The 12,186-nt window shown below is 44.0% G+C and overlaps 1 protein-coding gene across 1 annotated transcript in view; it reads left to right on the top strand.

The window, feature by feature from the left end:
• CDH2 (cadherin 2) overlaps positions 1 to 12,186 on the top strand; it is a 167,628-nt gene that overhangs the window by 147,970 nt on the left and 7,472 nt on the right. Inside the window, exons 12-14 of the mRNA XM_054984914.1 lie at positions 1,259 to 1,492; positions 1,839 to 2,072; positions 3,557 to 3,696. Of these exons, the coding sequence (XP_054840889.1) occupies positions 1,259 to 1,492; positions 1,839 to 2,072; positions 3,557 to 3,696 (608 nt within the window). The remainder of the gene's footprint in view (positions 1 to 1,258; positions 1,493 to 1,838; positions 2,073 to 3,556; positions 3,697 to 12,186) is intronic.

The raw sequence follows: 12,186 nt of genomic DNA, 5'->3' as shown, positions 1-12,186 counted from the left end.
CCCAACCCTCACTGCTACCCATCCAGCAGCAATCTGTCTTCCACCTTTGTTGACAGTTGCTGTGCCGCTCATTTGCTTTTATTGAGTTTGTGCTGCTACACAGAGAGCCTATGATTCCTCTTTTTTAGGTACAGAAATCTCAAACGCCTATCATGTCTTTACACTCTCTTCCAAGATGCCACATCCTGGGACAATGTGTCCTAGTTAATTTGGCCTCACGGGAGTCTAGAGGCACTGGAAATGCCTAACAGCCCGAAGTCATTCACTAGTGAAGGAAGGTCAAGGAATGCAGTAGGAATTGTCTGAAAGTGCTGTAGACTAGGATAAAAAAGAATAGTTAGCCAGACTTGCAGAACTCTGTGGTGGGATCAAGATTTATTTAGTATATTTTTATCCTCATTTCCCAGGAGTTAAGGGGAGCATATATGTTTCTCTCCTGCTTCATATATTGGAGACATAATGCCTTAAAGTATCTGAGCAAAAAGTGTTAGTTGTTGAAAGAATGGTTTTAATATGCAAATTCTGTGCATAAATATTTTTTACTGCAAACAGCTGGTCTGCTATGGTACTGTTTATGTAGGTTCCCCAACCCTCAGCAGTAGATTTTTGGGATATATAGGGATTTGTTGGAAGAAGATAGGAAAGATCTGCTTGTCCTTCTAGTCAGAAAAATTTGGATCCAACCCAGTGTTTTCAGCCTTCACTCTGATGGGCAGCCTGAAACACATCTGTAATGTAAGGTAATTTTAGTGTACAGACTGTCTTGATTAACCAAATTAACCGATACTTGATTAACCGAAATGGGACTCATTTCTGAATAGACATGTTTAGGATTGCACTTGGTAAAAGGGTTATTGGGTGCTTACAATGAGATACTAGAGGTATTGGAAACTGAAATCATACTCCCTTTCGTCATACAGGAAAGCATATTTAAAGTGTCCACACTTTAGGTGCATATAGATTGCAAATATTAAAATCAAATCCTCACTGTGATATGGAAGCTTGATCCAGTGATCTTGGGCCAGTCACATGTTCTGAATCTAATCCACCTCACAAGGTTGTTATGAAGATAAAGTGGAGGACAGGACAACTGTGTAAGCTGCTTTGGGTCCCCATTGGGGACAGAGGTGGAGTATAAATTAAGTAAATAAATAATGTTATTTCATGTTACCTAGTAAATTAGTGCATGAATTAAAAAGACAAGAGTACTTAATAGGAAACAGGCTTATGTTACTTTTCCTTGTCCTTGTTCTTGAAGGAATTCCTCCTATGAGTGGGTCTGGCACACTTCAGATAATTCTGCTTGACATCAATGATAATGCTCCCCGAGTGGATCCTCAAGAAGCTACAACTTGTGAGACGCTGCAACCCAATGCAACAAATATCACGGCGATAGATGACGACATTGATCCAAATGCTGGGCCTTTTGCCTTTGAACTGCCAATTAATCCTCCTAGTGTTAGGAAAAACTGGACCATTATTCGTATTAGTGGTAATGAAAAATTCTTTTCTAGACAAACAAATTCTCGGAGTGGCATGGCTTTGTTCAAAAACTAATCCCCGATATAATTTAAGCTAATACTGCTTTGAATAAGAAGTAGCTGTTTGAATGATAAGATTGCAACATCAGATATTCAGGATTCTGACATGAGAGATGTTGAGGGGAACAGAATTCAGCATCATTCAGATCTTACATTGTGGAGCTTCTCCCATGTTGTGATGGAAGTTTAATCACAAGTAACTTAAGATGTAGTCCTGAAAGAGCCACCAGGACAGACACTTTTCCAATTGCTGTATACCCACATGAGTAAAACATCATCATTTTCCTCCCCATTCAGGTGATCGTGCTCAACTGGCTTTAAGGATCAAATTCCTTGAGGCTGGCATTTATGATGTTCCAATAATAATAACTGATTCTGGAAATCCTCCCAAGTCCAGCACTTCTATTCTGAAGGTGAAGGTTTGCCAGTGTGACATCAATGGAGACTGTACAGATGCAGATAGGATTGTGGGTGCAGGACTGGGCACAGGTGCCATCATTGCCATTCTCCTGTGCATCATCATCTTACTCAGTGAGTCTTCCATCATTTTAAAAATATTTGTTGTACTTTCTAGAACATGCAAAGAGGCATTTGTTTTTTATATTGCACGAGAGGTAAGCTCTGGTTTTGTGTGTGGATAAGCTACTAACAAGAGATCGTTCACTGACTGCTACCAGAAACGGACCATCCAGAGACATGCCAAGGCTGTTTCTAACAGGTCATATTTATGATTCAATCTCTGCCTTCCTCATTTGACTTTATGTACTACTGTTTCTTCATTAGTAATGTCAAAGTAAACATTGCACGTGGTTTCTGTAGAGCTTGAATGAGAAAGACAGAAAGAATTTACATTTTTAAAATATCACTTTTCTGTCACAAGGATATTTCAGGAGTGAGTAACAAGTAAAGCAATATTAAACAAGCAGCAATAAATGCATGCTGGCATCAAAATCCATTAGGAGCTTCATAACTTTCTTTCTCCAAACTTAAGCATCCACATAGTTCCCATGTGAAATCCAGAGAAACAAGAAGGGGCTTTTAAGTTAATATCAAAAACCACTGAATCTTCAGTGGGTATGGAATCCTAAGCAGAACTTATCAAGAAGACATTATTAATTGAAAAGGCCCATAGAGTCCTTACATGTCTTTAGAGTATGCTGGGCTCTGTTTAGGATTTCTGGGTCATGACCAGCACCTTGAAATAAGTATAGAAGCTACCAGATTAAGCCTGTACAATTGAATTATGATAATACATTACATATGGTCTATAGTGGTTTACAAGTAGGCAACAGCATTCTTCATATACTTGTAGCTAAGGAGACTGATCGTAGGAGAAATGTGTAATTGATCATCCCTCAAACAGATGTCACATATTCAAGGAAGACCAGACTCAGAATTCTGCAGGGTCGGTATATCAAACATGCATCTGATCATTCCAACTCTACAAATACATGTATCTGTAGCAATTGTATTCTCCTTTCGTTAATTCAATGTTTTAAGATGTGAATAGGGGGAAGTATTGACCCCGACCAGCTCTTAGCATTTAATATGCGGACACCGGTGGCCACCCCCACATGCTCACACACAGTGCGCACGTGTGCCCCCGGACTGCGTGATAATGTCACCACGTAATGACATCACGCAGCAAAGCCAGCCCCATTGGCCGGCAGATGGCTGGGACGGCGCGCGGAGGCTGCCCGCACTCGCACACCACCCCGGCCGCCTGCTGTGCCTGACCTGCGGCTGCTGTGCTCAGCTGGGGGCATGTGGCAGCGGCGGCAGTGGCATAGGGCTGGCTAGCTGCAGCAGCTGAGGGCCAGGCACATCAGCTCTGTGGTGCGCACCTCCGCCCCTGGCGCCCCCTTTGGTGCCCCAGTGCCCACAGCGCCTGCCTCACTGCCTCAATGCCTCACACAGCCAGCCCTGTGTGCGGATGTCTTGCATGTTTTAAAAACTGACAGTCATGAAGATGAGCTAATAACCTTTACCTTTGTTCTTCCTCATGTCTCACATAGTTCTAGTTCTGATGTTTGTAGTTTGGATGAAACGCCGTGATAAGGAACGTCAAGCCAAACAGTTGCTCATTGACCCTGAAGATGATGTCAGAGACAATATTTTGAAATACGATGAAGAAGGTGGTGGAGAAGAAGATCAGGTGAGAAATGTATCTAGTGTTCCTAATGACTGATAACACACTCTAAGCAAGCAGCTGACAAAAGATTTTTTTTCAGAGCGGTGTTACCTTCAAGGACAGAAATATAACTTCCTTACCAACATCTAAAATCTTCTTGAAGGTTCTGTCAGGACTGCTTTGCATAGGATACTTTTTCTTCCATGGATTGAGAACAAAGTACAGAACGTGTTCATTGGCATGTGTAGAAATTGTGTGTCTTATTTTACATATGTTTGGAAAATGCAGTTCAGCATCAGAGACCAATGTTTTCTTTCCTCTGTAAGGAAAATAAAAAGGCTGTTCATTGCTATGGCTGGCTTTCCCTAACCTCTTTGCAAATACCATTTGATCCTTTTGGATGCAGACATAATCATTAAATGACAATTAAAGTTGCTGTGGGACACTTGGGAGTATTAAATAGGGATAATAAGATCACCTTCTATTTTTCACTGGCATAATCACAGGCAAAGGTGCTTGTTTTGAGCAATAGTACAGAGCCTTAAAAGCCACATGGGAAAAAGGTCACCAGAAGGAATAATAATAATACATTTGCTTCAATTGAGCCTTCTGCCAGCACTTAGCATAATGCACATGTTAGGAATCTGCAAATGAGTCATAGCAGCTGAAAGAAGGAAGCTTTTCCTTGTCTGCCCTTCTCTTCCACTGAGCATCTGTAGCCATCTATGAATAAAAAAAGCCTGCAGATTTCTAAATGTATTGTCTGGCCATGATTTTATCTAAGTCATGAGGACAGGTGTATGGTTCTGTCTTCAAACGGCTGTGTTCCAGCCCTGGAGAATGAATAAGAAAGATACATATAGCATTGAACTCCATTTCCTATCAAAGCCTTTGATATAAAAAACCCAAATATTCTCTTTAAGATAAAGTAGATAATATCATTCTTTTATAAAATATTTGAGTAAAATATAAAAAAATGACAGTATTTGAGGTTTTCAAGTAATAGGTAGCAAATTGTTGCAAAAGCAAAGGTACGATATTTTAGTTAAAAAAAATTTTTTTTTGCATTGCTGCCTCCAAAAAATGCAGTAGTCTTAAGTAGAGGTGGGCACGATCAAAAAAAAAAAATACCGATCAAGCCGTTCATGGATCCGGGCCGCTGCCGAACCCAGGTCACTGATTCTAACCGATCAAGTCCCGTTTCCGATTGGGAATTGGGGAGGCCAAAGCGGGAGGCACCCCGCTGTTTCCAGCAATATAGGAATGGTGGTTGGTGGCAGCAGCCACCAGGCCCGGCAGGCACAGGGAGGGAGGGGACGTTCACACACACACACACACACTTAGAGCAGGGGGGGGGAGTTTTTGACCCGGCAATGAGCCGCCTCCCCTCAGGGAGGGGACATTCACACCAGGGCCGGATCTACGGTTGCCAGCGCCCAGCGCAACCGTACTCAGGCTCTTGCGCGCGCGCGCACGCATTCCTGGGTCGCCCCGCCCACACAGAAAGCCAGTTGTCCCGGTGCGCTGCGGAGCTGGCGGCAGCGTGAGTGGCTGGCAGGCTGCCCGTGCCATTCACCTGCCCTGCAAGACAAGGGGTGGCCGGCTTGCCCGTGCGCCCCTTGTCCTGGGGAAAGGCGAAGGGCGCAGGCGGCCTCCTGCACTGCCTTTTGCCTTTCCCCAGGACAAGGGGCGGCCGGCTTGCCCGCGCACCCCTTGCCCTGGGGAAAGACAAACGGCGCGGGTGGCCACCCGCGCCATTCAACTTTCCCCAGGCGCGCTCCTGGGGCCGGCAACTGCGCCCGGCGCTCCCTCTTTGACAGCACTGGGGGCAGACTACCCCCCTGCCCCCCGTTGATCCGGTCCTGATTCGCACACACACTTAGAGCAGAGACAGGGGGGATCTATCCCTGCCTCTCCAAATAGAGAGAGACACCCCGTCAACATGTTTCAGCCAGCTTTTAAAAAAAAGCAGGGACAGAATCCTCCGTTCCTCCCCACCCGATTTTAAAAAGCAAGCAGCTAGTCTTCAAAAAACATATTTTAAACACACACACAGAACCGTGAATGAGGTTTTCCCAACAAAATAGTGTTTTAAAAGCAGGTTAAAAACAGAGAGTGACAGACAGAAAAAACACATTCCTCCTACAAAGCCCCGTTTTTTAAAAAAGCAAAAAACCTTTGTGCCCATGGCTTCAGAACACCCCCTTCCCCCTCCCTCCCCTGGGTTGCTGCTCTGTGGTTGGAAGGAAGCCTGCTAATTAAGGAAAGCTGGGCTTCCATTCGGTTTTCCAGGGTGACAGGAGGGCAAACACAGCTCAGGCATTCTCCTAGTTCCGTTGCGAGGGGAATAGATTATTGGTGCCTGAGTGTCTGGCTCTCCGATTAGATCACGATGGCCCCCCCGATCAAGCCTCCCCCCCCCCCGAACGCTGGATCGGTCACCGTGGACGGAACCGATTAGCTGAGTCCCAGTGGCGCAAACGTAGAAAAAGAGCTGGAGGAACTCATTAGCATAACTCATTAGCATATGCCACACCTCTTGCCATCACCGGAAGTGTGTCATTAGTATAACTGGTTTGCATTTGCCACACCCCCTGACATCACCTATTCTGGCTGTTTTGGACCCAATCCTGGCCATTCAGGGCCGAAATTGGGCCCAAAACGGCAAAAAGGGGGCTGAAAATGGCTGAAAAGGGGCCCAAAATGGGGCTGCTGCTGAGTGGGAGAGTGATCCACCACCCGTCACAGGCCCGATCCAGTCCATTTCGGCCCCAATCCAGGCCGAAACGGGCCCAAATGGCAGCAAGTCAGGTGGGCAGGGCCACCTGACATGTGACCTCTTTGGGGAACTGCCGGAACTACGTTCCTGTGTGTTCCCCCTCGAAATGACTGTGTGTAACATAAAGGAATACCGACAAACATTTGCATAGTTTTACAGAATTATTAACCAAATATTATGGGCTTACTTTCTGAAACATTAATGTGAAGTCTGAAAATTACTTCCAGCAGATTCTTTTCTTTTTTCACTTCTCCAAATTAGGCATCAAATTGATTTGTTGCAGGTGAACTGTTGCCATAATTTGGGCTTTCTAGTTATCCCCAAATGAACAAAAACACTTCTGCAGTTAGAAAGGAGCTTGCAGTTTATTTGATTGGATCCAACTAGTTTTTCTGAAAAGAGAAAATGGAAAGAAGGGGTCCCCTCCAGCAAGTCTGTTAATGATACGGTCGCCATAGGTTAGAAGCGACTTCATGGCACAAACACACAGACACAAGGATCATGGAACTTAAAAAGCCATGTGAAACAACCGTGTAGTAGGGGTGTGCACTTCGGGTTTCCGATTCGGGTAAAATACCCAAATCAAACCCGATCTGTAAAAATTCAGGATTCCCGAATTGGAGCCAGCATGGTTTGGGATTCAAAAATCCCAAATCAAAGCTTCCCGAAGCATTCAGGTTGCTTCAGGAAGCTTTGGGGTCCAAGTTTAAAGGGCCCTTTCCCTGTCTCTTGCAAGTGGCAGGTCCCTTTAAACTTTAGCTGTCAGGCGAGGGGGATCTTTGCCTCCTATGCTGCTGCGTAGCCCCACAGGGCAGTGGAGAGGGCCACACCACCTCCTCCTCCTACGTAGAAGGGGGGATCCCCTGCCTGACAGCTGAAGTTTAAAGAGCCCCTTTCCTGCCGCTTGCAAGTGGAAGGCCCTTTAAACATCCCAAACCCCCTCAGCCCCAGCCCCCCGCCCCCAATTACCTTGGCCCTGCCGCTGCAGTGGTGGAGGCAGCAGTGGCAGCTCCGGCCTTCCCAGCTGCCCAGCAGGCTACTGCAACTGCGGAGGCAGTGGGGCGGCAGTGGCAGCTCTGGCCTTCCCTGCCACCCTGTGGGGCCGCGCGCTGCCAGATCCAGCCACCCTGCAGGCCGCTGCGGGCCTGGAGGAGACGGCAGCCGTGGCAGCCATTTGAGGAGCAGGAAGGGCCAGAGGAGGCGGCTCCAGCCCTCTCCATTGGGGGGAGGCTCCAGCCCTCTCCAATGCCCTGCAGGGCTGTGCAGCCCGAAGAGGCAGTGGCACTCCAGTGGCTCCGGCCTTCCCTGCCCGGCCAGGTAAGTGGGGTGGAGGGGACGGAGGGGCTAAATGGGGGAGTGAGAGGGAGGTGGGGGTGAGAGTGCTGGGAGAAAGCCTCCCCCCTGAATCCCTTTTGTATGCTCCGAATCTTTAGGGAGCATCCCGAAGTGATTCAAATACCCAAATCCGAAGCGGCTTTCTGCTTTGGGTTTTGGGCATTCCTGAATTTTTTTTCCACTTGAGGTAAACCTGAAGCACTTGAGGTAAACCTGAAGCAGGAAACCCGAATATTTTGAGGTGCACACTCCTACCATGTAGTAAATGGAGGGATTCCCATATTTACTCAAAAGGTAGGTGATTCCGAATGTAAGATGACCCCCTCTAAAAATGTTATACAACTTTTTTTTTATTTAACACAATTGTAACTTATATGCAAATGTAAGATGACTCCCTCCATTTTGGGTGGCATACCGGAAAAAAAAATTGTCTTGCTTTGGGGTAAATACTGTAGGTGAGACTGAATTAAAAGTTGTCTGAATCAATTGCATTGCTTCAGATGTTTTCAGAGGCATGTCGGGTCTCCTATTTTAACAATGCTGAACCATGAGAGAAATCTGTAGAATCTCTTTGGTAATTGGAAATTGTGTCCCATTCTATGCTTAGAGCTTGACAGACGATAGATGAATAGAAGTAAAATATTTACCATCACTTCCTATACGTATAGTCAATGAACAACATTAAATTAAGGGCACAACCCTTTTTGTGGAGTCATGACTTTGTGCTTCTCTTTTTCTTTCAGTGTGTCAGGATAATCCTCTTTCTTACCTCAACTTGTAAAATAAAGAACCATTTGATTCCTCATAGTGGATAGGTTTCTTCCTAACTTAGGAAACAGTTCCCTGTGCCACTCAGTAGGATAGGAGGACCCTACAGTACTGAAAATCTTAACAAAGGATCGAAGAAATAGGATAGGGCACTCTCATGTAGTTGGGTACAGAAAGGCTCGCAAATTTCTTGATATAACTGCTAAAGGATATTTCATACGTATGCCTCACCTTCTTTCCACATACTGTTTTTCCCTCTGTGTCCTGTACAGCAATTCGCTATTTTTTCAAATGCAATGCTATCTATTTCCCTTTTTGTTCTACTTAAAGTGACAGTCTATATAAAGACATTTTGGGGTGACGCCTAAATATTGTAAAAGCAGTGTGTTAACCACATCTTCTGCTGTAGTACATAAAAACAAGTTTGAAGTGAGTGTGAATATGCTGAAAAGTGGTTTAAAGGTTGAATATCGACAACTTGACCTACCACTTGGCTAAGATAAAGTACCCTAATTAACAACATTTTCAGCAATCTAATTACAGACATGGTAGAGCTACCTCAAAATTGCTCTCATTAATAGAAAAAAATGTGGGAAAGAGGAGCACATAGAAGTAATATAAGTATACACAGCTTTTGTTTTGTTTTCTGTCCTTGCACATAAGACTGGGTATGCACAGTGCACAGCGTGGACCCCTTGGAACCACTTCTGGCAGGAATGAGTCACTCCTTATTCTTACATATTCTGTTGACTTTTCTAACTATCTTCACCTTTTTAGCAAAGAGTCTTTTCCTCACAAAAGAGCATTAGTTCCTTTCCTTCACTCTGGGGCTTTTTGTTCGTTTATTTTTAGTTGTTGACTTGAATAGAAGCCCATATTTTATTTGAATATTTATACCTACACATGGGGTGCAGCAGGTTACTTTCAAAAAATGCGAACAGTATGGAAAGAAAGTTCTATCCACTAACAGGCACAGTCTTTACCATCTGCCTTGGCCAGGGGCATAATGAGGAAGCCTGCCTGATTTGCTAGTGTTTCAGACAAAAGGCACATTAAGGCTTCCCTCTGGGGGAAAACCCTGACTGCCACTGAGAAGCCAGGCCTGCATCAGTGATATCAGCAAACCGTGGTTGACAGAGAGACCATTTGGCCATTTGGCTGCTGAATACACTTCAGTGGCAACACTATTGACAGCGTCACTAAAAACTGAAGGAAAGCATCTGAAAGAATGTGAAGCTCAGGTGAGAGAACCCAACTGAACAGGGGCTGTCTGAGCAGCACAGGGTTGACTCAGATCCTTTTGCTTCCAGTTCTAGTAAGAAGAAAGTAGCCCTTGGAGGTATCTCATGTACAGATGTCATCAGCGGCTTAGTCGTCTCTCATTTCTGCCGCCAGACATCTTGTCACCGTTTCTACAGGATGGGCACAGGAGGTTCTCACTGTGTAGTTCATGATTTACAGGAAAAGAGAGGACTGTAGTCATGATGAAGGCCATCTCTCAGAAATTTCATCTAGAGAACACTTTAGCTCTCTGTACACACAGTCGATTTCAGGATTTTTAGTCTTTACTGCTCCATTCTCTGCTAGGGACACCCGGACTGGTGCATTATTCTAACTAGTAATGCTTCTGGAATTCTCATCCAAATTTCTCTCTGGATTCTGGAGTTCTGAATTACCAGAGCCTGGTTTGGGTCCAGATTAAATTTCCCAGTGGCAAAATTGAACTTTCCTGCCTTCACTCACCCCCTGCAGCCCCACTGATGATCATTGAATACTGCTCTTGGGGGACAGAGTACCCTGAAGAATGGCATGAGTCTGCAGTGATAAGAGGGAATCAGTTTTATTCAGTGATTTTTGACCTAAATCACACCAACTGGAAACTTGAGCCTGTTAGAACCAACGGTATATTGTTTGTCATGGTTTAATGGTGACTTTGAAAAAGTTATTTCTACGAACTGGGATTATATTGCTGGCACACGCCCGTCAGGCTCGGCCCATTTGGACAGAAATCATTTCTCAAGGAAGCCACAAATGGTTGGTACAAAGGCTTTATTTATTTACATCATATTTTGGAAGTGAGATTCTGCCGATCTTCCTGGGAACACCCGACAACGGAAGGACTTTGCAACATCTGCCAATGAGAAAAAGACAAATATAGGAAATAGGAATTGAACTATTATATAAACTGAAGCTCATTCTGTATACAGACGAGTGGTGTTCAATGATTTTCTTGTTCCTCCATTATTTAATGACTGTATCTATGTATTGGTTAAATACTACATGACGGATTGAATATTGTCTATGAAGGATTGAACATTGACCTGTTATAGTTTACACTGTCAAGCACACGAGCACTTTAAAAATTCAAAATTTACAGTTTTGCAATAAGGATATAGTTTTTTCTTCTTCCCCCATAGGCTGTGCCTTTTTGTTTAGGATCACTGTTAGAAGCAAGATGGTTGAATAGATGAAGCATTGGTTTGATCCAGCAGGGTTTTTGTTGGGATGTAGAGACAGGAGAAAGATGCGAATGAACTGAGGGTTGTGGCAAACTGCATGCTCCAGATGTGAATTAGAAATTCACATAGTTAAACTAGAATTAAGAGGGAGTGGAATGCAGTACCTAGAGAACTTCGGTTTACTTCTTGAATTGACCGTAATGAGCGGCCTGTGTGTCTTCTAAAGTAGATACCTGAACTGAAAATCTTTTAAATAGTAAGTAGTATGGGAATTCAGCAAGGGAGAAGCTGAAGTAGAAACATGGGTATGCATATTGTGAATTGCAGTCTTATGTGATTTCACCATCACCTCTATTTAAAAAGGGGGTGGCAATTTTGTTGTGGGGGGAATATGCTGAATTATTTAACTAGTGAAGAGTGTTCGATATACTAGACAGAGATGGCAAGGATTAATTCAGCTAATTTTTCTTATAACTTAAATGTGTTTAACAAAAATTCTCTTGAGGTAGTTGACAGTGCAATTTCCCTGAATCTTAACAAGCATGGTTAGTTCAGTTGTGTGTATCCTGCTGGCCTTCGTCTAGAATATATCACAATAGGTTTTCAGCTCTCTTGTCAAACTACAAGACCCCTCTGTCACATTTCATTTTATTTTCATTTATCTTCTAGCAGCAAGGTGTCATAGGTAAGATTATCACATCATTTTATTGTTTAACCTTTATATTAAAGAAGGATCGGTCAAAAGACCTTCTTAAATGTGAATAAACTAAATTTTCCCAATTAATCTACACACAGAGTTTATATCCTGACCATGATTTTTTTAAAGGTTTAGATCAGGAATTCAGATATTACCATTAAAACAAAATTATAATTATGCACTGTCTACTGAAATGTGACCTTTAGTGGGTTGTCTGCAGTTCCATCATAGTGAAAAATGTTCTCTTCTTGGGCAAATGCCCAATGTGCTCTTCCACTACGAAAGTGGGTTAACTTTGAGCCAGTGTGGTCTGGTAGATAAGTGTGTGTGGAGCAGGGGTCAGTCAGTGAAGTAATGCTGATCAGAAAGGTTGATGCTTTGGAGGGCTGGATCCGCTTGTGGTAGATGGAATGGAATTGGCATTTGCAGACCAGGTTAAGAGCTTGTGGGGGTTCATGGATCCAACCTTGCTATTT

The sequence above is a fragment of the Eublepharis macularius genome, chromosome 7 (genome assembly GCF_028583425.1).
Source record: "Eublepharis macularius isolate TG4126 chromosome 7, MPM_Emac_v1.0, whole genome shotgun sequence".
NCBI lineage: Eukaryota > Metazoa > Chordata > Lepidosauria > Squamata > Eublepharidae > Eublepharis > Eublepharis macularius.
Note: the sequence above shows the minus strand (reverse complement) of the source record. Positions and strands in the feature narration are given on the sequence as shown.